The sequence below is a fragment of the Sphaeramia orbicularis genome, chromosome 15 (assembly GCF_902148855.1).
Source record: "Sphaeramia orbicularis chromosome 15, fSphaOr1.1, whole genome shotgun sequence".
NCBI lineage: Eukaryota > Metazoa > Chordata > Actinopteri > Kurtiformes > Apogonidae > Sphaeramia > Sphaeramia orbicularis.
The window spans coordinates 47,333,982-47,359,137 of NC_043971.1; the positions used below are offsets into that span (position 1 = coordinate 47,333,982).

Here is a 25,156-nt window from a genome sequence, read left to right on the forward strand (position 1 = left end):
ACATAACTGTCCCCCCCCCCCCCCCCCCCCTTCTGTGTTTTTGACAAATTGCACACACACACACACACACACACACACCCACACACACACACACACACACACAAATACACAAGGTATCCTAAACAGTTTAGCTGTCCTAAAATAAATAAATTGGTTAATTTTGTTGTCACTGTTGCTCTTCAGTTTGTTGAAAGAGAACATGCATTTGCCCTCTTGTTAATGTTGCACTTCATGTGGAATTTTTTTTGTTATTTTAATGCAGAATGTGAACTGACAGAACTGTGATTTGATTTTTGTTGTTTGTTCAAAACTACCTTTCTGGGAAAAGTGCAGTACTAATGTTTAAAATACATTTAGTAATATTTTATTTATTTTATTTTCTGTTTAATTTCTAGCAGCAGAATTATATTACACCTGTTTTTCTATATTCTATTGTCTCCAAAAACTGGGGGAAAAATGTTCAAAAACTCATAATTCTCTCTCTCTCTCTCCTCTCTCTCTCTCTCCTCTCCTCTCTCTCTCTCTCTCTATATATATATATATATATATATATATATATATATATATATGTGTGTGTGTGTATATAGATATAGATATAGATATAGATAGATAGATAGATAGATAGATAGATAGATAGATAGATAGATAGATAGATAGATAGATAGATAGATAGAGAGAGAGAGAGATTTTTAATATCCACACATAACACTAGGCCATGGATGAAATAAATGGACATGGACAGGCTTTTTCTCTAATTAGCATTTAGTTTTGTTAAAACACAATACAGATATTTATTGGTTGTTTTTCTAAAGCCTACAAGCATTCAATTATGAAATATAAATTTTAAATACTTAAAAATAGACGTGTGAAAGATGAGTGTCGCAATACAATACACATCAGACATAGCAGGTAAAAAAAAAAATTGTTAAAATACACATGGCATTTAGACATACTAAAAAATACAACAGTAAGTAAACAGTGTATAATGATATAAGACAACTCCATGATAAAAATATAATGATACAATTTACTTTTGGAATCCAGTAAGAGTTTACCTTTGCACTTGTAGCCCTGTTTGATGATTCCCCAGAGCTACATGAATGCCAGGAAATGTGAGGAAATGAAAAAGTGAGAAAATCATGCTCCCAAAACAAAATCAACTAAGACAATGCATCACAATAACACTGTTTGTTCTAAATAAGTCAAACCTAAAGGAAGGATTGTAGAAGCCAATAACGTCATAACGACCCATAAACTTGCCATTTTTAAAATTTAATAGGCCAATAACGTAATAAGTGGCCAATAACATAATAATATATTAATATCACTGTATTTAAGTTTCATTTATTAGATATAACTGTGATAAGTTATTACATTATTGGCCTGGTAAAAAAAAATTCTTTGCAAATGTAATAACTGAGCCAATAACGTAATAATATATCAGTATCACTGCATTTAAGTTTCATTTATTGGATATAACTGTGATAAAATCTCTCTCTCTCTCTGTATTTGTCTATTTAACTTGATGGTTAAAATGATCTCTAGTCCTGTCTGCTGCTCCTTAGCCTTTCAAGCTATCTCCAGACGAAATGGAAGCACACATTTACAGATATAGACAATGGTATGATGTGAAATGTCTGACATGTATGACATGTAACTCACTCTTGAAGATAGTACTTTTTTTTCCAGTTAAGGATTTTTTGATTTCCCATAATTGACCAGTAGATGGCAATGGTGTGACATTGAATTTCTTCAGTTGTCCAAACTTCCTTTCTTCTTTCCTAGCACACATGTTGAAAGGTAATCAGTGATCAATTTTCTTTGGTGAACAGTTCATTCTGTTTAAATTTTTGCATATACAATCTTATATATTTAGTGCAAGAGGATATAACATTATTGAGTGTATTCAAAGTTAACTGACTATACCTAGCTAACAGTTGGCTAGTTATTAGCATTATTAACTATTACAGTTTGATAATATCAGGGGGTATAAACATTTTTAAAGAAAAGTGTATGTGTGTGTATGCCTGTGTGTGTATGTATGTGTGTGTATGCGTGTGTATGAGTGTCTGTGAGTGTGTGTGCATCTGTATCTGTGTGTGTGTTTTAGCTGATGACTTCTGGTTTGTGGAACTGAGTGGATAAATTGAATAGATCAAATATGGGACAAACCTTTAAAAATGTTTATACCCCCTGATGACAGGTGGTTTTTCAAGAAGAACTTTGCTAATTTTGGAAAGTTTAAGGTCAGAAAACATATTTTTTTTACTCAGACATCAACAGGAAGAGTTACTAGGTTGATTCATTGTGAAATTACATAATATTTCATAATCTGTATTTTTGTATAACCATAGGCCCTTTTCCACTGCAGGAACTTTTGCAGGAACTTTCTGTATTACCCTGAACTTTCAAAGTTCCTGGTGCATTTCCACCAAAAATTACCCTGGTAACTGACCCTCCCCCGGCCCTGAATTTACCCTGAAGAAGTTCCTGGTAGAAAGGTAGTACCTTCCAGATTACCAGGAACTTTAAGGGGCGGAGCTGTGTGCTGGAGAAGGCTGAGTGGTGGACTAGACTTGCAGCATTTCCGCATTCTGTTCACCGCCAATATTTAACTCATTTAATTTCCACAAGCTTTGTATTTTGATAATTTGAAAAATGGACCAAAAGAGAAGCTACGACAAGTGGACGGACGATGAGGAAATTCAGACGGACTTTGAATCGCCGACACGAAATGAGCGAGTAAAAGCTGTCGGAGCCAAATATAAGACACAAGCCTTAAGAAATACGAGGAAAGAAGAAATTTATGTAGGATTAAAAGAAACTAAAGGACCACAACGGTCGCAGTGGATCTGAATGTCGAACAAACCAATGGTATGTATATCACAGAAATATTCACTGTTTAGTTGGTTCCATGTTGTAACAGTAGTCAGCAGCATCAGCTGTTCAGTCCAAAGTGAAGTCCAGTTAACCCAACGCTAACTGGTCAACAGTCTGACACTAAAACTAAATCAGAGAACTGGATGTATTTGTGTTGTCGCCGTGAGCTGAACACTGATTTATTCTGTATGTTTGTGATTTCCACCTGAAATGGACCGGATGGACTCACCTCTTTTTCTGAACCTGTGGCTCATTTGTGTCTTCATCCATTGTCTACTGCTGTTTACAACAGCCCAGGTCAGACATGTCACATGTCACATCACACTGGTAGGAATCTGTCGTCATGTGTTCTGTTATTCATTTTAGCATTTTTATTACTTTTCCTGTAGGAAAGCGAAAAAGGGACCAGGACCATAGATTTCCAGACCAGCTGTCCTGGACTAGCTGGACCACGTCCAAAAGCTTGAACCTTTCAGACATGTTTATTTCCCTTTCAATCTCAAGGCACCTTTGTTTTGTTTCAATTTTTAATAAAAAAAAAAAAAAATCTAACCTAATACTGTCTTTTCATTTACAAGGCATCAAAATATGGGAGCGTGAAGTTGGTTCTGTAAACGGAGCAGTTCGGTTTTCGGAACTCGCACCCAGTTCCGTTTAAGGGTCCAGTCCCGTTTAAGTGTCATGGAAGTAAGCTGTGCTCCGACCTCCATGCACCGCTTAGCGTCCTCCAAGCCCGGCTCCTGCGGGGCTTGGAGCTGCTCTAACGCGCAGTGAATCGCGAGAACAAGCCGGTCCTCCATGGACCTCGGATCTCGTTCTGAATAATGCTCTCCATCAGGTCCGACCCATAAATTAATACACATTTGCTCTCTTCTGCTGTTTATATTTTCTTTAATGCTGGCGAATGTCATTTTATTTTACTTCATTAACGCCAACCCCAACTTCCACATGGCCCGTTGTGCCCTGCACAAAGCGGGCTCCAGGCTTCTAGCACCAGCTTGCAGACTGGTGCACTAAGCCGCTGTGACCCGGTACACCACGCCGCAGTACAAACCTCCAAGCTCCAGGCTTTTCATCAGCTACCGGCTACGTATAAATTAAACGGACCTCGGAAGTCCAGTTTGTGCTGGTTATGAATAAGCTTTCTTGGATCTGTTTATTCGGAACCAGCTCCGTTTAAGGATCATTTAACTAGTTTCGTTTACCGAACCCAGAACTGAGCCGTGCACCGACCTCCAAGCCCTGCTTTGCCCGCATCAGGCCCTCCAAGTCCGGCTTCTGTGGGCCTGGGAGGTGCTCTAAAACTGGGTGAACCGAGAGACCAAGGACCTCGGATCTAGTTCCAAATAATGCTCTCCTTCAGGTCTGAGCCAAAAAGTTATACACATTTGCACTCCTCTGCTGTTTACATTTTCTGTAATGCTGGTGAATGTCATTTATGACTTCCTTAATGTTAACTCCAACTCCCACATCGCTGCATGCCGTGGAGGAAGCCGTCCTACGGGGTCCGAACGCCGGCTTCTGTGGCTTGCAAAGCCGCGCAGTGAGCCGCTGCGACCCGGGGCGCGGATCCAGTTCCGACAACCATTTTCGTTCACAGAACTTGGAACCAAGCCAGGCTGGAAGCTCTACTTTGACCATGAAAACATGACAAATTGCATTTTACACCAATTATTTGCATGTATTGATTGGATTAGTGGTTAAGAAGTTATTAAACATTTTAGAGCAGTAGATGATTTTGGACTGTGGTGGTTTGGGTCTGTATGGGTTGAATAGAGTTATTGTGTCATACTGTCATATATTCCTTGAACGGTATGATTATAGAACGTTATGACATGTGGCATTATATCATCAAGCAACATACAGTCTTTTTTATTTTTCCAGTGAACTATATAAATGTTTAAATTGCGTAATTTGGTATTTGGCTACATTTTGTGCAAAAAATGTAGATATGGGTGCTTCCATGAAACTGGGTTTATTTTGGGATCTGGCACTTTTCCAGCTTTTTAGACCTAATAATAAAACTGAAATGTAAACATATTTCCCCCAAGATGGACCTGATGATGACCTCAGATAAATGCAAAAAATCCCCAAGTTAATGAATATTTAATAAAATATCAGGACCCAAATTGGGAGGTGTCATTTTTGATCTGAAAACATGTGTGTAAATGGTCTTATATAGACTAGAAATAAAGACACTGTGTTAAATGTGTTGATCCTAGTGGTTTTTCTAATCCAGACATGCAGGTTTTCATGAATCTCAGTCTAATTCCAGGTTTCTTGAGGAGCCCATCGTGCCCATTCGTGTTACATGCGGAACCTGCCCTTACACATGTAAATCATGAGTGATTTTGCAACAGTGGTCATTTTTATGAAACACTCTGCCTTGGCTATTTACTTCGATTCTCAAAATGTACATGTAAGAAAATATAAAGATATCCAAAAAATAGTAACACGTAATTTTCGTGTCTTTTTTACTGAGTGGCATGGATTTTTGTATGCACGCGTCAAACAAAAATGTATTTTATCTAAAAAATAATTTACTTTACCTCAGTAAATATTTCTTTTTAAAACAGACCCAAAGTTCTTCCAAACTTGCTTCATAACATTATTCTACATATGTTTTGAATTAAAATTCCTGCCCTTCTGTCCTGCTTTTAGGACCAGTTTCAGAGAAGCACCCATATTCAACTTGCTGTATCATGATGATTGATGATTAGCTGGGTGTTCCCATGGTACCATCGCTAGTAACTTCCTATTGCTTACTGATTTTCACTAAAAACTGACCAATTTAGAGAAAAAACACACAACCTGTTTTTGTGTGTGCATGTGTGTTTTTAGATGGCAAAAAAATACAGTGTTGAAAAAGCGTTGAAAATGATTATGCTATGATTGTAATGATATGATTATAAGCTCACATGTGCACTGTAAGAAATGCCGAGTGCATCTCAATCTGAACAAGGACAGGAACTTTTTTTAGGCCTCCCACCATGCAAAATAAAAGGTTTGAGAACCACAAAATTAGTAAAGATAACTGAAATGCTATGTCTTCCAGACTTCCACTGCCAGTTCCACTGGTGGATTTCTCATTGGGTATGGTTACATGATGTTTCTTAAATCCGATTTATTTTTCCAGAAGAAATTAATATGGAACTAAAGTATTTTCTCTTCTGTTTACATGGAAATGCTAAACCCCCCAAAAAAAGGTTTACATGAGGTATTAATGAGGTAGATAAGTGAGCCAAAGGGTTTGTGCTGCAGTGCTCACGTTGCCTTCTTCTCACAGTCCTTCTGTTAGCTTAGCTTAGCATAGTCACTGCATTTCCATGGTCACACGCAGCCAGTTTTTTAAAGGTGATTTGTTGTCTTTTGTAAGTGATTTTCTGAAATCCAAGTCTCCCTAATTATTTCTTTAGATCTGTGACTTACTGCACTCATGCAATCTTGGGTTTGTTGTGTTGACGGAAGTTGGAAAATTGTTTTGTTGGAAGGGATGCATGCGCTAAATTAGCTTTGTTTTACTGTTTTAGCTTTGCATTAGTTTTTATTTGCCCAGATTTTATTACTGCAGTAAGTCACATCGCCATGATTTGAGCCTCAATTTGTGATCAGTTTGACCCCACCGGACAAAAGTAATGATTAGGGAGAACTGAATTTCACAAAATCACTCATAAAATACTACAAATCACCTATAAAAGCCTGGCTACATCTGACCATAGGAATGAAGCGATTATGCTAAACTAGGCTAAGCTAAGCTAACGGAAGGGCTGCGAGAACAAGGCAATCGGTGTACTGCAGTGCAAACTGATTTGCCCAATTATCGAACTCATTAGTGCATGACAAACGAATCAATAAAAAAACAAGTGGTGAACTATTCCTTCAGGGTTTTAGAGGCTGGTAGATCCCATCAGAATAGCCCACTGGAACGGTTTGGGTTGACTAGACTGCATTGCATATTCTTCCGCGAGCGCAGAATGAGTGCGTCATCACGACAGGACAAGACAAGAAGCATGCGCAGAATGGCAGGAATAAAGTCCAAACAGAATAAAGATGTCCGAAATGTCCGAGGAATAATTTAGATCGGAATTAAAAGGGGATTAAATCAGTGATTTTAATCAGGTTTAAATTTAATCCAAACTTTTCTTTTTCAACTGGAATAAGGTGTTTACATGGGCATCTTAAATAGGATCTAACCTTTAATCATATTAAACCAGGAATAAAAGTTGTCATGTAAACGTATGGATTGCTGCAAGGTAGTAGCACTGGAAAATGTTCTTATGTATGTTTGGAATTACAGATTTGTTAGATGTTTTTGTGATCTATTATGTTTTTGTTTGTTCAAAAATAATAATATTTGAGCATTGAGACGCAATGTATCAAATATGATACAAATTGAACCTCATACATGGAAATTATTCATTCATTCATTATCTTCCGCTTCTTCTGGGGCCGGGTCGCGGGGGTAACAGTCTAAGCAGTGACGCTCAGACTTCCCTCTCCCCAGACACCTCCTCCAGCTCTTCCGGGGGGACCCCAAGGCATTCCCAGGCCAGTCGAGAGACATAGTCTCTCCAACATGTCCTGGGTCTTCCCCGAGGTCTCCTCCTGGTGGGACATGCCCGGAACACCTCCCAGGGAGGCGTCCAGGAGACATCCGAAACAGATGCCCGAGCCACCTCAGCTGGCCCCTCTCTATGCGGAGGAGCAGCGGCTCTACTCCGAGCTCCTCACCCTATTACATGGAAATTAGTATTTGAATTTTTTTTTTTTTTGTCCACTTTTAAAGAATTGGAATTTTCTTGTCAACCATTTAATGGTTGTTTGTTTGGAGATAGTTTGAGAGGCTAAGGAGCAGAAGACAGGACTAGAGATCATTTAACCATCAAGTTAAACAGACAAATACATGGAGAGAGAGAGAGAGAGTGAGAGAGAGAGAGAGATAGAGAGAGAGGAGAGAGAGAGAGAGAGAGAGAGAGAGAGAGAGAGAGAGAGAGAGAGAGAGAGAGAGAGAGAAGAGAGAGAGAGAGAGAGAGAGAGAGAGAGAGAGAGAGAGAGATTTTATCACAGTTATATCTAATAAATGAAACTTAAATACAGTGATTTTAATATATTATTACATTATTGGCTCAGTTATTACATTTGCAAATAATTTTTTTTTTACCAGGCCAATAATGTATAACCAACCGGTAACATAATAAGTTATTACGTTATTGGCCAAAAATTATTACGTTAGTGGTTCAGGATTTTTATTATGTTATTGGCCAGTCATTACGTTATTGGCCTATTACATTTTAAAAATGGCCCGTTATGGGTTGTTATTACATTACTGGCTTCTACAAGGATCATTAATGCTTAACATTTACACCTTGATGTTTGAACTGGACAAGCTAAGTGGCTCACAAGTTTAATTACATTTTCTGTAAATTCATAGCACAGAGAAACATGAGATACTCACAAATCCAGCACAGTGTTCACAGAAGGTGGGCCTCAGGTAGGTCATCTCCTGGAAGTTGTGGATGAAACCAGGACCCATTTTACACTGGAGCAGAGGGTTAGCTCTGAGGAAGTATGCTATCATTTCATCTTTACTGATCAGTCCATCTCTGTCATGACAAAAAGTGGTTAATTTATAGTGGGAAAACACTGCAAAACTTTGGATGGTTGAGACTTTTGGATGAGTTACAGAGGGGAAAGTGGGGGTATTATCACCAACAAATAAAAGAAAAGCAAAAGAAACTGAAGATGGAGGAAGTAAAAAATGAGGCGAATTAAAGACAGTTCATTAACTGTCCACTTTAGGAGATCTGGTCCCATTCATTCCAATGGCAGAAGTGAATGTGATTCCAGTTCTTGAAACCATGTTATCCACTGTACATACCCAGTAAATACTGGGCCCATTTTGCCACAACCCACATACTGTATCCGAACATTCTGACATTACAGCTGAACATCAAAAACAAATATAAAGTAAATGATCATTATCATAAAATCATGACATTACATTAGATTAGGTAACATTAGGTTACAATTAATTGAGTGTGTTGGTGTAGAGAACTTTCAGAATTCTACACTCACTGATCTTTGTCCAGAACACAGAAAGAGTCCAGGAAAGGAAAATTGGCAGCAATGCTCTCAAAGTCCTCCTGAGAAATATAACCATCATGGTCATGGTCATAATTCCTGAAGACAGACTGCACAAAAGGACATAGTTAAGACATAAGACATGTCATTACCCCATTAATATTTCACACATGTAGCCTTCTTCACACCTCTTCAAGTCTTCCTATACCCATCAACCCATAAAGATCCAGTGCTACTTTTGTGTCAGTTCCCAAATGAATTTTTCTCTCTATTCAACCTTTCTAAAGTGATTTATCACCAATTATTATAAAATTATTCTCTGTATTTTATATTTCTTTCAATGTAAATCATATATTTTCCTATATTTAATTCACTGAACACGTAGATGTTCATTAAAGCTCAGAACAAACTTGAGGGGGATTATATAAAAAAAACAGACAAAACAGAAGAAAATGTGGCTTTTTCAGTGAAAATCTGTCATCAACTTAACATAAACCAAGTGTCTATAACCACCGTCATTTAAATGTTGTAGAAGATGATGCTGTTTCCATGTTTGCTACAGAGCCTCTGACTGTCCAAATGAGTCATATCTGATGACCATGAAAAGATGACAAAATGAATTTTACACCAATAATTTACATGTACAATCAGTGGATCAACAGGTATTAAACATCTTAGACCAGGAGATGCTTTTGGTCGACAGTGGAAGTTTGTGTCTCTGAGGGTTCATTTGAGAGGGAGTCCACTTACATCCACTACTTTCCTGATGTGTTTGTTGACCACAGAGGGGTCTGGTTTGGTGGTGACCCCGGAAGCCCAGTCAAGAGGAGCCAAAGGCTTATTGGGAGTTGCTGGAGAGGTAGGCTTTACCAGAAGACACATACAGAGGAAACAATCAGTTAGTCCATGAGTATACTGAACACACAAACTAGAAAGAAGCCAGATTCACTTACAAAAAAACAAACTGACTTGTAATAACCAAAGACAGAAGACTAGGGTTAGGTTTCTTAAAACAAGAAAAAAAATCTAGACCATAACGTACCTTAAAGCTAGAATCAAGGCCAACATTAAGGAGGTTCTCCTTATTATCATAGCAACAGAAACAGTCATTTAATGTAAAATCACATATATGTATTAGGGATGCATGATACCACTTTTTTCCACACTGAGCGCAAGTACAAGTACTTACATTTGAGTACTTGCTGATACCGAGTACCGATACGAGTACTTAATAATCCCGTTCCAGTTCTTAGTTCTTTTTGTAAATGTGCTTTATTATCGTTGTCATTAGTCTGACTGGAACAAGGTGCTGCTACTGGCATTTATTATGTTGGAATGAGCGTTTCTCAATTGATCCACTTGGGGGCACCGCTCTTAGTTAACCATACTGGACAAATACCACGAAGAGTAAAGTTTTTTGAGAAGAAGAAAGTCAGTAATAACAAACATGGAGACAACAGAGGCAACACTAATGTGATACTAATATTGCAGCGTTTTCGCTAGTAAGCTACCGAAGCTTCAGCAGGTAGGGAAAAGATGAATGAGCGATAAGTTTTATTTTCACTTCTGCTGGTGGCACGGTCCGCGCCGCTCCGTACCTCCATAGTGTTACAAGTAAGATGGAAACTGGCCCAGCCCTGGGTAGTTGTCATAAATGTATCAGTACTTTTTCACTAACTCACACAGTCGCTCTTTGAAAAGATCTGCTATCTCCAACGGTTCCTGGTGGTATTCTCCATCTGGGTACAAACGGATGGAATGTACGCAGAGGACGGACAGAACGCTCCGTCCGTATCTGTCTGTGTCTTTAACATTACTTGCAGTCAGCGTTACTTTTATCACCGTCATTTATTTTGAAAAATCTCCACACTCTTCATACTTTCCACACATTATTCCACCGCTGCGTACCTGCTGCACTGAACTGTGAATGTCACACAGCTGTAAGTGGTATCAGTGCAGTTGTATCAGATTACTTTTATGAGTATGAGTACAAGTACACACACTGAGTATTGGAGCCGATGCCCGATACTGGTATAGGATTGGTGCATCCCTAATATACATATATATATATATATATATATATATATATATATATATATATATATATAATATATATATATATATTATATATATATATATATAACATACATACATACATACACATACATACATACATACATATACATACATATATATATATATATATATATATATATATATATATATATATATATATATATATATATATGTATTAGGTATATATATTATATATATATATAGGTGCAGCTCAAAAAATTTGAATATCATGAACATGTTAAATATTTTTTGTCACTCATTTCAGAAAGTGAAACCCAAATATTATATAGACTCATTAGACATAGAGTGAAATATTTCAAGCCTTATTTCTGGAAATTTTGCTGATTATGGCTTACAGATAATGAAAACCCAAAATTCTGTGTCTCAGAAAATTAGAATATTGCATAAAATCAATAAAAAATGAATATTTTAAACAGAAATGTCAGGCTTCTGAAAAGTATGTTCATTTCTATGTACTCAATACTTGGTTGGTTCTCCTTTCACATGAATTACTGCGTCAGTGTGGCGTGGCATGGAGGTGATCAGCCTGTGGCACTGCTCAGGTGGAATGGAAGCCCTAGGTTGGTTTGATAGTGTCCTTCAGGTCATCTGCATTGTTGGATCTGGTGTCTCTCATCTTCCTCTTGACAATACACCCTAGGTTGTTGTAGATGGGGCTCAAGTCAGGTGAGTTTACTGGCCAATCAGTCACAGTAACACTATGGTCATTGAACCAGCTTTTGGTACCTTTGACAGTGTGGGCAGGTGCCAAGTCCTGCTGGAAAATGAAATCAGCATCTCCATGAAGCTTGTCAGCAGAAGGAAGCATGAAGTGCTCTAAAATGTCCTGGTAGATGGGGGTGTTGACTGTGGACTTCAGAAAACACAGTGGACCAACACCAGCAGATGCCATGGCAGCCCAAATCACCACTGACTGTGGAAACTTCACACTGGACTTCAAGCAATGTGAATTCTGTGCCTCTCCACTCTTCCTCCTGACTCTGGGACCTTGATTTCCAAATGACATACAAAATGGACTTTAATCTGAAAAACTTTCCACTGTGTGCAGATGACCTGAAAGACACTATCAAACCAACCTGGGCTTCCATTCCACCTGAGCAGTACCACAGGCTGATCACTTCCATGACATGACACATTGATGCAGTAATTCATGTAAAAGTAGAACCAACCAAGTCTTGAGTACATAGAAATGAACATACTTTTTCAGAAGCCTGACATTTATGTTTAAAATATCTTTTTTAAATTGATTTTATGCAATATTCTAATTTTCTGAGACACAGAATTTTGGGTTTTCATAATCTGTAAGCCATAAGCATCAAAATTTCAAGAAATAAGGCTTGAAATATTTCACTCTATGTCTAATGAGTCATATCATGTATGGGTTTCACTTTCTGAAATGAGTGACAAAAAATATTGAACTTTTTCATGATAATCAAATTTTTTGAGCTGCACCTGTATGTATGTGTATATATATATATATATATATATATATATATATATATATGATTATTTATTTTTTCTTTCTTTTTTCTTTTTTAAATGATATGTTGATTAAATGCTCTGTAAACCAATTTTTTTTTTAAAAAGAAGTCACTGTTTAAATGTTTTCTCAATATTAGCTGGAATATCTTTTAAAGAAAAAGTCACCTATATTTCGTTATTAAGGAAATATTTTTCCAATTGAAACTTTTGCTTGACAAATTATTTCTTACTTTAGAAAAAAAAGTCCAAAGCTTCTTTAATTTTCTTGAAGTTTATTTTCAAAAATATTGCAAACAGCTGTAAAAGGACATAAAACATTACTGAGTGTTATTGTAACACAAAAGTTTTGTAACTTAGAATAGACCTACAATTGTTTAAAAGAGCAGAAGAATGTTTAGCAAGAGAAATTCATCACCTACAAATCATGTCTGATGAAATGAGACACTCACCTGGGACTTTGGGTTACGTGGTTCTCTTAGCAGTGACAGTTCATAAATCTCATCCTCTGTGTAATAAAGGTCTAAAGAAAGCTGAAAGATTGAGCATCAAATTAATTTAAAACTGAATTGAACAAGTGACCAATTCCAAACCTGCTGTTTCTAAAAGCAGACAAAAAAGGTACTGAAGTGTTTCTGCTGTATGTAAAAACAAATCCTCTGACTAGAGCAGCATTGATTTCCAACATCACAGTAACACACCCAGATCTACTAAGGTCCCAATTTGCATGTACTAATTTGCTTGCATAATCTAGAAGTTTGCATGTGCAATGTAATTTGCAATGTATATTCTATTTTCTTATCTTATTTTTTTTAGTTTCTGCAATTTTATATGCACTCTATTCTTATTGCTGTAGCACTGGTCTTTTGTTAATATTGTTGCACTGACTGGGGTAGCACTAATTTCATTGTACACACAATGACAACAAAGGCTATTCTATTCTATTCTATTCTATTCTATTCTATTCTGATGAGCTGAATTGAAGACACCTGCTGCAGTTTGTGCGGACACACTGCTTCAGTTTGGCTGCAGACACTGGAGGAGACACAACTTGACTGTTCAGCTTGGGTAAACTATGGAGGGCTACTGGTATAAATGGACTACAGTATTTTTTGTTTAGTGAAATCATGTTAATGATGGATGTGTGTGTGGATGGATGGACAGTCCTGAACTTTAAAAAGTTAAATTGATGTTGACGTATTTTGAATTTTGAATATTTTGAATAATGGAGTAAATAAATAAATAAATACATACATACATACATACATACATACATACATACATACATACATGAATACATAAATAGCATGAGTTTGCTTTCTTTTCATGCCAAAGCAGACTTTGGAGTGGTAATTCTATGTTCAGGGTTTGAAGCATGTATCGAAGCATCACTATCAAACTGTCATCACTTCAATAAAGTACACCTCATTTAATCTTATATAAAACGATTACATTTCTCTTTCCTTTTTAGGCTTTGTAAAAAAAAAATGCACATCAATAGTATAAGAATAAACGGATTGAATCACTACAAAATGAGCATTATAAGAGTTTTTTTTTTTTTTTTTTTTTTTTCTATGCAGGGTTTGTTTCCCTGCTCAGATTCATGTCACTGTTACAGTCTGCCTAAGTTCTTATAAATCAGTGGTTCTTAACCTTGTTGGAGGTACTGAACCCCACCAGTTTCATATGCGCATTCACCGAACCCTTCTTTATTAAAAAATACAATATGATTTTTTTCAAATTCAAGACACAGGCATATGTTTTACTGGTGCACAAAATGAACCCTGCATTAACATCCCTGTGTTCAAAGAACAAAACCAATACAGTGCATGAACTCACAACAAATTACATACCTTTTCACAAAGACATGACCTTTTTTAATACTACCACACTGAAATGGTTTTAATTTTTAACCTTATGTATTCCAATAATGAACTTATTGTATTTATGCTATTTATCATTTTTAACATTTTAACACACACCCATCACCTAATTTCCATCAGGCTACATTAATAATGAATATTTACTGCAAATCAGTGTGACTTCTGCTGTTGCCTTTGAGAGACCAGTTCAGAAATGCGTGGCTTCACCTTGGCAAGTGCTACTCTCATGTCATTTTCACAGCAAAGTCTGTTCCTTTGTGTTGTAGTGCTATAAGCAACAACAATACACCGCGTATATTGGATGTCAATCAGAGAAAGAGTCTCCTAAGCCATTTGTTTACATACACGGACCTAGCCCGACACACACACCCGACTAATGAGTTGAGTGTGTGTCCTGACCTCCGCCGAACCCCTGAGACTGACTCACCGAACCCCTAGGGTTCGATCGAACCCAGGTTAAGAACCACTGTTATAAATAGTGGAAGCAGGAAGAAGGTAAAAACATTCCTAACACCCCTAAAGATATGCACTTAATACCTTGAATCGAAACCATTGTTACTTTGTGTCTCTGAAAAACCACAGATATGTACAATTCAATGTAATATATGTCATTGAAGTTTTCACCATTCTGCTTTTCCACTGATAGCAGCAGCTCAGCTCACCTGGATGTGGCTTAGTTTTGTCTCTAGTGCAGGTATGCTAAACTGACGCAGTGTAAACTTTTGAGATGTCACCGCAAGTCCAACTGCTAACAATGACAGAGGACAAACCTTAAAACTGTAAATTATAATTTCCAAATTAAAAAGTTCACAGATTTTTCAGGCAAGAATGTAAATGTTCAGACTTTAAATCTGTGATTCATCCCTTTTTGTCTTTATTTTATTTTTTTCAACGCTTTAGCTTGGCATCCTATGTTGTGACGTGATGATACAGTACATACTGAAGCGGTGATGGTTCTGGGTCAGTCAGTCTGTGATCTGCTTGGTTTTACATTACATTTAATATTGATTTGGTTCGATTGGAACCCCAGCAAAGGTGATACTAGAAATAGTGTCTGATTGTGTATGGTTGTTCCTTCTCTCAAAAACTTGTGCAGAGTTGAAACAAGTTGAGCTGATACTGTAAGTGAAAATCTGCATATTAGTAATAGTAGTAGGAGGTGTTTGGGGTGGATGTTAGATAGCGAATTAGTGGGTAGTTTTGTGTTTCACTGAATAAGAGTAGACCATATTTATTAAGCGCTCTTATTCTTCCTTGGCAACATACTATATACTATAATTATTAATAAGATTATTATGCTTAATAATAATAATAATAATAATAATAATAATAATAATAATAATAATAATAATAATAAAAGATTACCACTTGAAATGACTGGAAACCACGGGGACCAATAAATTAAATCTAATCTAATCTAATCTAATCTAAATTAATATGGGGACACCATAGATAAGTGTCCTATAAGCTGTAAGAAGGAAGTGTTTGGGGTGGATGTTAGATATATAAAATCCTGGATTTTGACACTAGAGACTGGAAATCATATCTCAACTCCCATCTTTAGGTAAGGGAATAGATGTACATTGGTTTGTTGGTGTTTTTATCAATTGACATTCAAAACAGTTTTGGTTCAGAAATGTTAACAGCAGAAACTTTCTTTTTTGTCCTGGAGACTAGGTTGTGCAACAGTGTGGCATTTCCTCACCGTCAACAGGTAGATGAGGTCCATGTTGGGCTCCACTTGAGCAACTGCACTTTGCAGAGACACCAGTTCATTGAAGGTCATGTAGAGCTGATGCATCTTTACCAGGTTTACTTTGTCACTGTCCTCGACCCAGTCAGGAAACACCACATGCACAGCAATCAGGTCCTTGAGGTGCACACCCAGAATGGGGATTTTGAAGCCCTGGAACTCATTGAAGGCCTTGCGGTAGCAGGAGTAGTTGTTATTGGAAGAAACCAGCTCTGTCATTTCACTCCATATCTGAAGCAGAGAAATGATCAACCATTAAAACAAGTCACCACCTGAGACATATAAGTTGAAACATCAAGACTGGGCCAAGAATTATCTGAAGTGTCTAGGAAGCTGTGGTCGCTGCTGCACAAAAAGTTGATCGTCAACAGATCAAGAAACTGACTGAATCCAAGAACAGAAGCCTTACAACTGTTATTGAAAAAAGGGTGGCTATATTGGTCCCAAATTTTTTAAAGAAGACATTTAAAGAATGACATTTAACATTTAAAGAAATGTTAATTCTGAGTTGTTTGTTTAAAATCCTCATTTTAACATTGAAAGCGAGTGAAAGTGAGATAGGAAAATTTTCATTTCTCATTTAATTCCATAATAATTCTGCACATTAATACTTACCCAATAACTGTACACACATAGATATTCTCCTAATTAAGCCAAAACCTCACTTTTGCTTTCTTAAATATTCAGATTGGAGCAGGGGCATAGAATTGGGTAGGGACACGTCCCTACCAATATCCGGCCACTACTGTGTAGTCCCTATCAATACAACTGCTATCCGTAGTGTTTAGTCAATGATCATAGCACACAAAGGGTTAACAGTCGGTCTCTGGTAGAAGTCCCGCCTCCAATGTAAATATCACTCTCCGATTGGCTCTTTGGTTTTGCTAACGTACATGTGATTGGCTGTCCCCGCTGTCACTCCATCTACTTGTAAAAGGAACCTGCTAGCGTAAGTTGCCAGTATGTTTCCATTTGTTCTGCCTGAGTCACGTCAGCTAGATGGATTTGAATATCAGTGGTGCCATTTACATGTACATTTGTACATGCATCTGTTTGCACGCGCACATGCGTGTGTGCTCAGTAATTAGGATTTGAAGGATGTCAAAGAAAAGAAAACTAGTCAGAAGACACTTCTTTAGCAGTCAAAGTGTAAGGGTGTCAAAGGGTATAGAACTGTAGAGGCTCAACAATACAGATATTTAATTAAAGACCATATTTAACAAACAGATACACTTTTTTAAAGTTATTTTTACTTATTATTTTCATGTATTTCTATGGAAGAGAGCAACTGTTTAAAAAACACAAATAAAATTTGTGGGGAAAATACAATAAAACCTCAGATGTGATTATAGATGTGATTTTATCCATATTTTTGGGGAATAAATTACAATAATAATAATTGAAAGTAAAAGCCTTTTTTTTGCTCAAGCAATAACTATACCATCAAACTCCATGAAGATTGTATCTCTAATCTGTTCATATGTCATGCATCAACATATATATGTCAGGTGACAGACAGCAGGAGGAGGTAGAGGAGGAGAGGCTGAAAATTCACAGGCAAGGTTAAATAATAATGGATATGTTAGTCATGAGAATAACATCACAGGATGCATTAAATTCTTGTATTGTCTTTAGATATTGAGATATACATTATAAACATGTCAATTACTGAATTTTTTTTTCTGATTGTGATTGTTTGCTTGTTTGATCAGCACTACATGATATGTAATTATGACTGCAAATGCAAAAAAACATCAACTTTCAGAAGTGCTGCCTTGGAGCACTTTTGTGTCCCCACCAATGTCAGAATCAAACCTACTCCCTTGAGTTGGAGGTTTAATAATGTTTTCAATTAACTGAGGCATCCTCAAATACTACTTGCCTAATAATTGTTCACACAGTGTAACTGTTTACAGGCTGAGACAGATGTACCTTCACAACCTCTGGATTCAGATAAGAGTGAGTCTCCTTCAGTCGAGAAATGGAGCTGTGGCTTAAGCCCCCCACCACGGCCATCAGAGTGTTGAAGTTCTGCAGCTGAAGGAGTTTCTGATGGGAGACAGCATGAGACATTCATCAACATAGTTCAGTCTTGCATAAGTTTAAATGGCAGCTGATTAAAAAAAATTACCTTATCTGTTGATAACTACATACATGCCTTGTGGCAATGTGCACCTGTCCAGAGGTTTTGGCTGCAGGTATGTGAGGACCTGTCAACATGGCTCAGATATAATATTCCAGCCCACCCCACACTGTTTACTAGGTGACCTGGGCCACACCAACATGGACACTAACACCTCACACATGGTCCTCACTGCTTTATGCATCACAAAGAAAACTATCCTTGTGAATTGGAAAACAAAAGCCAATCTGAGCATTAACCAGTTTAGAAACCTTCTATTAGATCACATCAGTACTGAGACAATGTCTGCCTCTTCAAACAATCAATTGGACTAGTCTCATTCTCTCTGGACTCCTGTGATTAGCTCTATCACATCACTCTGAGTGTTAGGAGGCCGGTGGGAGGTGCCGCAGGGCTACGGGTCACTAGTGGTCTCTTGGGATGGCGGTCTGGACTGCCCTGCTCTGGGGGCGGCTCTGTGTTTGTCCCTGGTGGGGCGGGGGTGGACCCGCTGCCAGGGTTGCCCTGTGGTGGTGGGGCGGGGGGCTCTGGGTTGGGCCTAGGTTGGTGGCCGGCGGCCCCCGGGTCGGGTGGCTGGGCTAGTCGGGGGTGGGGTTCCTGGGTCCTGGGGTCTGGGTGCTGCCCCTCCTGGGAGGGGGGTGCCCGGCACGCACCAGGGTGTCTGGGCTGTGGGGGGGGCTGATAGAGCATGTGTTTGGGTGTGGATGTACATGTATGTTTGGTGAATGAGAGAGGACTGTGGTATATGTGTGTGTGTGGTGGTGGCAGTGGGGGAGGGGGACTGTGCAGGTGTCCCTGGGGGGTTGCTGCCCCTGCGGGAGGTGGGGGGTGTCGCCGGGGGTTCTCTCGGGGTGCGGTGGTGGGGTGCGGCTGTGGTGGCAATTGGGACCTGGGGCGGGGGTGCTGGTCGCTGGGTCTCGTGCTTTGGGGTGGTACTGCGCCGGTGATCACTGCATCCCTAGTGCATGTAAGACTGGGGAGGTATGAAGTGTGGTGGGTCCCCGCGCCTGTTTGAGGGGCTTTGGGGTGCCTGGTTCTGGGTCCATGCCCCCTCGACCACATAGGATGATTGAGTGTGGTAGTGGCCTCTGGGGGGCAGTGGCCTTCTGGCTGCGATCGCTGGGTGCCCGGGGTCTCTGGACTGCCCTGCTCCTTGGCGGTCCCTGCGTGGGGACGGGTACAAGGGAATGGGGGTGTAGAATGTCAAGTGGCTCGTCTTCTGGGAGGAAACTTCCTCCCAGTCATACCATCCCCCAACCCCTCGCCTCCCCACCCCCCTCACACAAAGCATGTAGGGTCTTGGGGAGGGTGCACGTCCCGAGGGGGTATGGCAGTGGGGGTCACTAAAACGGCCCCCCTCTGTGGTGCCCTGGGGCGGCTAACTCCTCAATTTTAATTACACCCACCCACAACACAACACACAGAAACACTAACACCACACATTCACTTTTGGGGGGCGGGCTGTGTGGCACCTGGTGAGCGGTGCCGTGCAGATGGGTGAGGCTGCCCGTGTGGCGTCGCCCTCAGTGGTGCGCAGTTTCTGCTCCTCAATTTTAACTGCTTGCATACACACCTCACACTTCAAAACACTGATAGGTGGGGAGGTGGGGGGGTCTTTCCACACCCCTGTTTCCTGGATGCCGTCTGGGGTGGGGGGCCCGGGGGGAGGGGGGTTGGGCCATTGGCTTGGAACTTACCTGGCTGCATTGCTGGGGGGGGCTGGGCTGGCCACCCTCTTGCCCGCCGCAGGACGTGTTAGGACCGGGAAAGATGTGTGTGTGTGGGCACTGGGCGTGTGGCGGTTTCTGGTGGTGCACCGCAATGGGGTTCCTGGCGGCTGGTGTTGCTGCTCTGGGCCCCGGTTGGTGCTGGGGCTGTGCCCAGGTGCCACGCCTTGGGGGGACTCGCAGAGGTGCTGCTTGCTGCCAGGGGTGGTGGCAGCGCTCCGAATATGCATGTCTGGTGTGTGCAGATGTGTGTGCAGGTGGGTGGGAAGGGCTGTTGATGGGTGTGGGTACATGTGTGTACATGTAGGTGTGTGTGGACGTGCATGTGGGTAGGTGGGTGTATGGGCATGGGTGGGGGTGTTTGCGCATGTGTGTGTGTGTGTGAGTGGTCGAACATGTGGGATGGGTGGTGTGTGTGTCTGGGTGTCAGTGGGTGTGTGTGCATATGCTTGCGTGGGTGAGTGGGGGACTGGAGGGTGTGTGGGGTTTGGGGGTTGGGCTTGGTGGGACGGGAGGTAGGAACAGGGGGGTGGGCCTTCAGGCCCCCGGGGCGCTTGGCCGTAGCATTGGGGTGCGCACTGGCCTGCAGCGGGTGTCTGTCTGGGGCGGCTTAGCCGCCCCGTGTGCTTGGGTGGCTCCTGGGCTCGTGGGGCTTGAGGGGCTTGGGGACCGGCGCCTCGCTTGCCCCTGGGTGGCCAGTCCCCAGCGGGGGGTGGCAGCTGGTGTCCCTGGCCCCCTGGGGGCTGTGCTCGGCTGCTGTGGGGCCTCTGGTGGGGGCCTCTTTGTTGGTCCCTGATCCTTGGAGGGAGTGTGGTTGCAGTAGCTTGTCTGTGTTCCTCACCTCATTCTCTTTGCCTGGTTCACTCTGTCACAGCAGATTAATGTGAACAACTGATGTTGTGTGGATTTGTTACTGGTATTATTTGTTACAGGTATTATTTGTGTGAACGTGGTATACGATATTTTGTTCATGCTTTCTTTTCTTATATTCATCATTTAATAGGTATTTTATTGTATTTTTTTTTTTTTTTTGGAGTTTTGTTTGTTTTGTTTTTTTTTCTCTCTCTTCTGCCCAGTTTACTCAGTTCTGGTTGTAGTTATTATTACCATTATAATTATCACCATGGTTGTTACTGTTTGTATTGTTGATACTTCCTTGTGAGGGTCTTCGCCACCTTCTTCTCTCCTGCTCTCTCCCCTTCACCCCTGCCCCCATGTCAGGTTCCGGCATCGAAATGTGGTTCAACAAAACTCATAATAAACACAGTAGAAAATTTTTTTTTTTTTTAAAATGACCTTATCAACAGGCATCGGTATGTTTTAATCATGGACAATGACAATTTTAGACCGATTTCTGGTCTCCCTGCAGATCATTCATCACTCATTCTTTTGTACAATAGCCGTTAGAGAGAGAGATAGCTGTTGCTATCTCTTGATGTGGGTCATAATTCAACTATTTTTCTTCTTGAATTAAGTGTTCAAGGCCAGTTAATATGAAATCTTCCTGAACTGTCTTCCAACATGGGTGGGTATCTGTGGTACTGCACTAAAAATGGTTTAGATAATGGGTCGGCAAACTTTACTATTTAAAGAGCCATTTTAGGCCAGAAATAGAAAAACAAAAACTGTCTGGAGCCAAAAGATATTCTTATATATTTTACCTCAAAGTGGTGACGTGTAAAAGAATCTTTAGGATTAGTTGATATAGAATATGTCGAGAATAAATCAAAGTTTTGGTGCATTTACAGAACAACAAAGAAACAACAAAGAAACTGCACTAAAGAATATAGTGACCTTTGTCATTGTTGTGTTGCACAGCAAAAACTGACTGGCATGTGAAGGCTTTCTTTACAAGGAAGAATACAGAATTCAGTGTCAAAAAGCAAAAAAAAGTATTCAGCTTTTACAAGTACCTCTACTACTTCTATTTTGATTCATTTGGAGTGTAATCTACATTTTTTATGACTGCATAACAGCAGAATGACTTTATGGCTGCAACAACAATAGCAAAATGTGTATTAAAAAAAAGAAAAAAAAAAAAAAAGAAAAAAAGAAAGAAAGAAAGAAAGAAAAATTGGTTGAGCCACTTGTAAAGGACCTAAGTACCAAATGTGGCCTGGGAGCCACAGGTTGATCGCCCCTGGTTTAGGTCCTTCTGAAATGAAAGATACTTTAATGAAGCAGATTGCAGGTAAGCCACAAAGGACTTCTACTCTGGAATTTCCCAGGGCTCAGTGTTTGGACCAATCCTTTTCTCCAATTATATGATTTCTCTCTGAATAACATTATACATAAACATGACATCTGCTTCCATCTTTATGCAGATGAGATATCAAAGTTGTTACCTGGAAATAACCAAAATACTGCAAACCATACTAACTGCCTCCATGACATCCAAACAATCTCTGCATTTACCGTACTTTCTGGGCTATAAGCCGCACCTGAATATAAGACACATCTGACAATAAGCCACAGCTGACTTTAAGCCGCACGTGACGATAAGCCGCAGGTGTCCACGTTGTGACATGAGATATTTACACAGAAAAATGGCAAAAAGACAGATTATTTAAATATTTATTTCCATACCTTCACTGCTTTTTTCCAAACAGTGCCTGTAACATGACAGTAAAACAGCAGTAACAGGCGGGTTAAAAAACCCAGAAAAGTCATTGATCGCTATCTTCATCTTCCTTCTCCTCATTGAAACCACTGCAGTCGTCATCTTCAGTGTCGGGGATGAACAGCCTCAGAAAGGCTCCATCACACACCTTCTCAGTCTCTCTTTCATTGTTGCTTTCAATGGCACTTCCGTGCAGCAGCTCTATTTCCTTCTTGGACAGACACATTGATTGCTTTTAACTTAGAAGCTGCATCATATGCATTTCTTTGTGTGTTCTTCATGATGAGGGTTTGTGCATGACACGCAAAATGATCATTCAGTTCATCTTCAAACTTCTCCTCTTCATCACCTCTTCCACCTGTCTGTCTCGCTTTTGCACTTCCTGCTAGAGCGCCCCCTGGAGGCTGTTAGCCCGTAAAAATCTATACTCGAGCTGCATCGTTGTATAAGCCACAGGGTTCAAAATGAGAAAAAAGTAGCGGCTTATAGTCCGGAAAGTATGGTAAATGCTGGCAAGATAGAAATCCTGATTATTGGTCAAGATAGTGCAAGCACCCCCTATCCTTATATCTAACATCCTTTTTTTTACTATCTTAGTGTGATCTTTGACAACAACTGCACCTTAGATAAACATACAAACCCCCTCAGAGATATTTTAAAATATAATCTTGTAAAAAACCCTGTAAACAGTCATTCTTACATTAAAACTACTCTTCCTGCTCACTGAAGTTCATTGCTTGTATTAACTTTTGATTATTAATGATGGAGAATCAGGCCGCTGCATCAAGTCTTCATCACATCCAAAATTAGAGTCTGGACTTTATGGTGGCTAATTTGTGTGTAAAAATTATGTCTCATTCTCCCTGAACCATTCTGTCACAAGCCTGATGACCCTGATCAATCCTGACATTGTGCAATCTTTTTGATGTTAGAGAAATGAGACGCTGCTTACTTAGAGTTAAATAAACAGCCTGGACAAAAAAAGTAACTGCCTGGATTTAACTAAGCAGATAGTTCAGATCCTTCCATGGTAAGTGCTGCAGTGGTTAATAATGTTTCAGCTGTAACAGGTTATTTAACTCTAACTGATGCAGTAAGTAGACTCTCATGTCTTTAACTAAAGAAAAATTTTATATTAAAAAGGAAAGATCAGAAAAAAACTCAGAGGTTAACATTGCGACAGATAACTGTATAACTGCGCATAAATTACAATCAATAAAAACTACATTGTTACATTAAATCATTTTATCTCTCTTGATGAAAAAAAATCCATTAGTATGATGGCCAGTAAACAGTGGCCACCATACTAAATGCATGTGTAGGTTGCTACGCTGGGTTAGAGTCTATGTAATGGTACTTGAACACAAGGCCAGAGTTTTCAGATGTCTGTGTTTTTTTGTTTTTTTTTTTGCAAAATAAAATATATATACACAAAGGGACAAAGGGATTCAACTTGTTTACTGTAGTACAAGTGAAAATATTCAGACATTTTGTGCTGTTGTGAAAATCCAAGTGAACCTCATGCCATATTGATATAATGACTAATATAAAAGACTATTAAAGCTATTCTAACTTTGAAAAAGACTGAAAATAACTAAATCTTCAACAAAATCAAAGCAGATCTTATGTCTTTTCATCATTTTGTTTTGCTGAATAAAAACTCACATTAATATTAATATTAACTTATCTTGTGGAAACATTAACTGTCAACTGTCCAGTCCTACCTGAGCCACATGAATGTATTTGGTGATGACCTCAGCTCGTGTCTGAGGTGTTAGCTTGCTGAGCACCATGAGCTGGACCCACTGCGAGACTCCATTAAACAGAGCAATGGAGCGCTCCAGAGTTGGGTTGTCCAGCAGGTAACCATGGGTGACATAGCTCTGGTAATCAGTGAACTGGAGACAAAATGGAAACACATTGCAGGCATTCAGAAAGCAATAAAGCAAACATGCTTACATGTAAAAAAAAAAAAAAAAAAAAAAAAAAAAAAAAGGTGTGGGAAAAAAAACACATTTTTTGTCAGTTGTAACAATGATTAGGCATTTGTCTTTGCCTAGGATGTACTATTTAATTAACAATTGTTTAGAAAACAGACATAAAAAGTTTTTATTAAAATTTAGATTTTTAGCTCACCACAGTTCTTTCAGGGAAACTCACACCAAAAAGGTTATTTTTTTTAGTGAGAGGAAATATTCTGAGTGGATTAACTGTTCACAGTGACACAAATTCAAAGTAAGGTTCAGATCGTGGAGGTGATGTGAGTAATACTGGGAACTGAAACTGGTTGTCTTTCCAAAAATACACACAAATTGTAACAGATAATATTCTTGATCTGGATTCCAATAGTACTGTGAAGACAAACTCTGAGCTGTGACTTTACAATTAAACATCTGGGGCCTGTTTCACGAAACTAGGATTCCGTCATCCAGGATGACTGACTAAGCCGCGTTCAACAAATCCAAAACATGGGAGTCCAGGCTAAATCGGTTT

At 39.4% G+C, this 25,156-nt stretch overlaps 1 protein-coding gene across 3 annotated transcripts in view; it reads right to left on the minus strand.

The window, feature by feature from the left end:
- Window positions 1–25,156, minus strand: part of rasgrp3 (RAS guanyl releasing protein 3 (calcium and DAG-regulated)) — a 126,348-nt gene that overhangs the window by 6,103 nt on the left and 95,089 nt on the right. For all 3 annotated transcript variants that reach the window (XM_030156887.1, XM_030156886.1, XM_030156888.1), the window contains 8 exons: window positions 24,388–24,561; window positions 18,106–18,222; window positions 16,126–16,404; window positions 12,990–13,070; window positions 9,712–9,825; window positions 8,956–9,071; window positions 8,336–8,483; window positions 1,056–1,092 (listed from right to left, as the gene is read on the minus strand). In XM_030156887.1, the coding sequence (XP_030012747.1) occupies window positions 1,056–1,092; window positions 8,336–8,483; window positions 8,956–9,071; window positions 9,712–9,825; window positions 12,990–13,070; window positions 16,126–16,404; window positions 18,106–18,222; window positions 24,388–24,561 (1,066 nt within the window). The remainder of the gene's footprint in view (window positions 1–1,055; window positions 1,093–8,335; window positions 8,484–8,955; window positions 9,072–9,711; window positions 9,826–12,989; window positions 13,071–16,125; window positions 16,405–18,105; window positions 18,223–24,387; window positions 24,562–25,156) is intronic.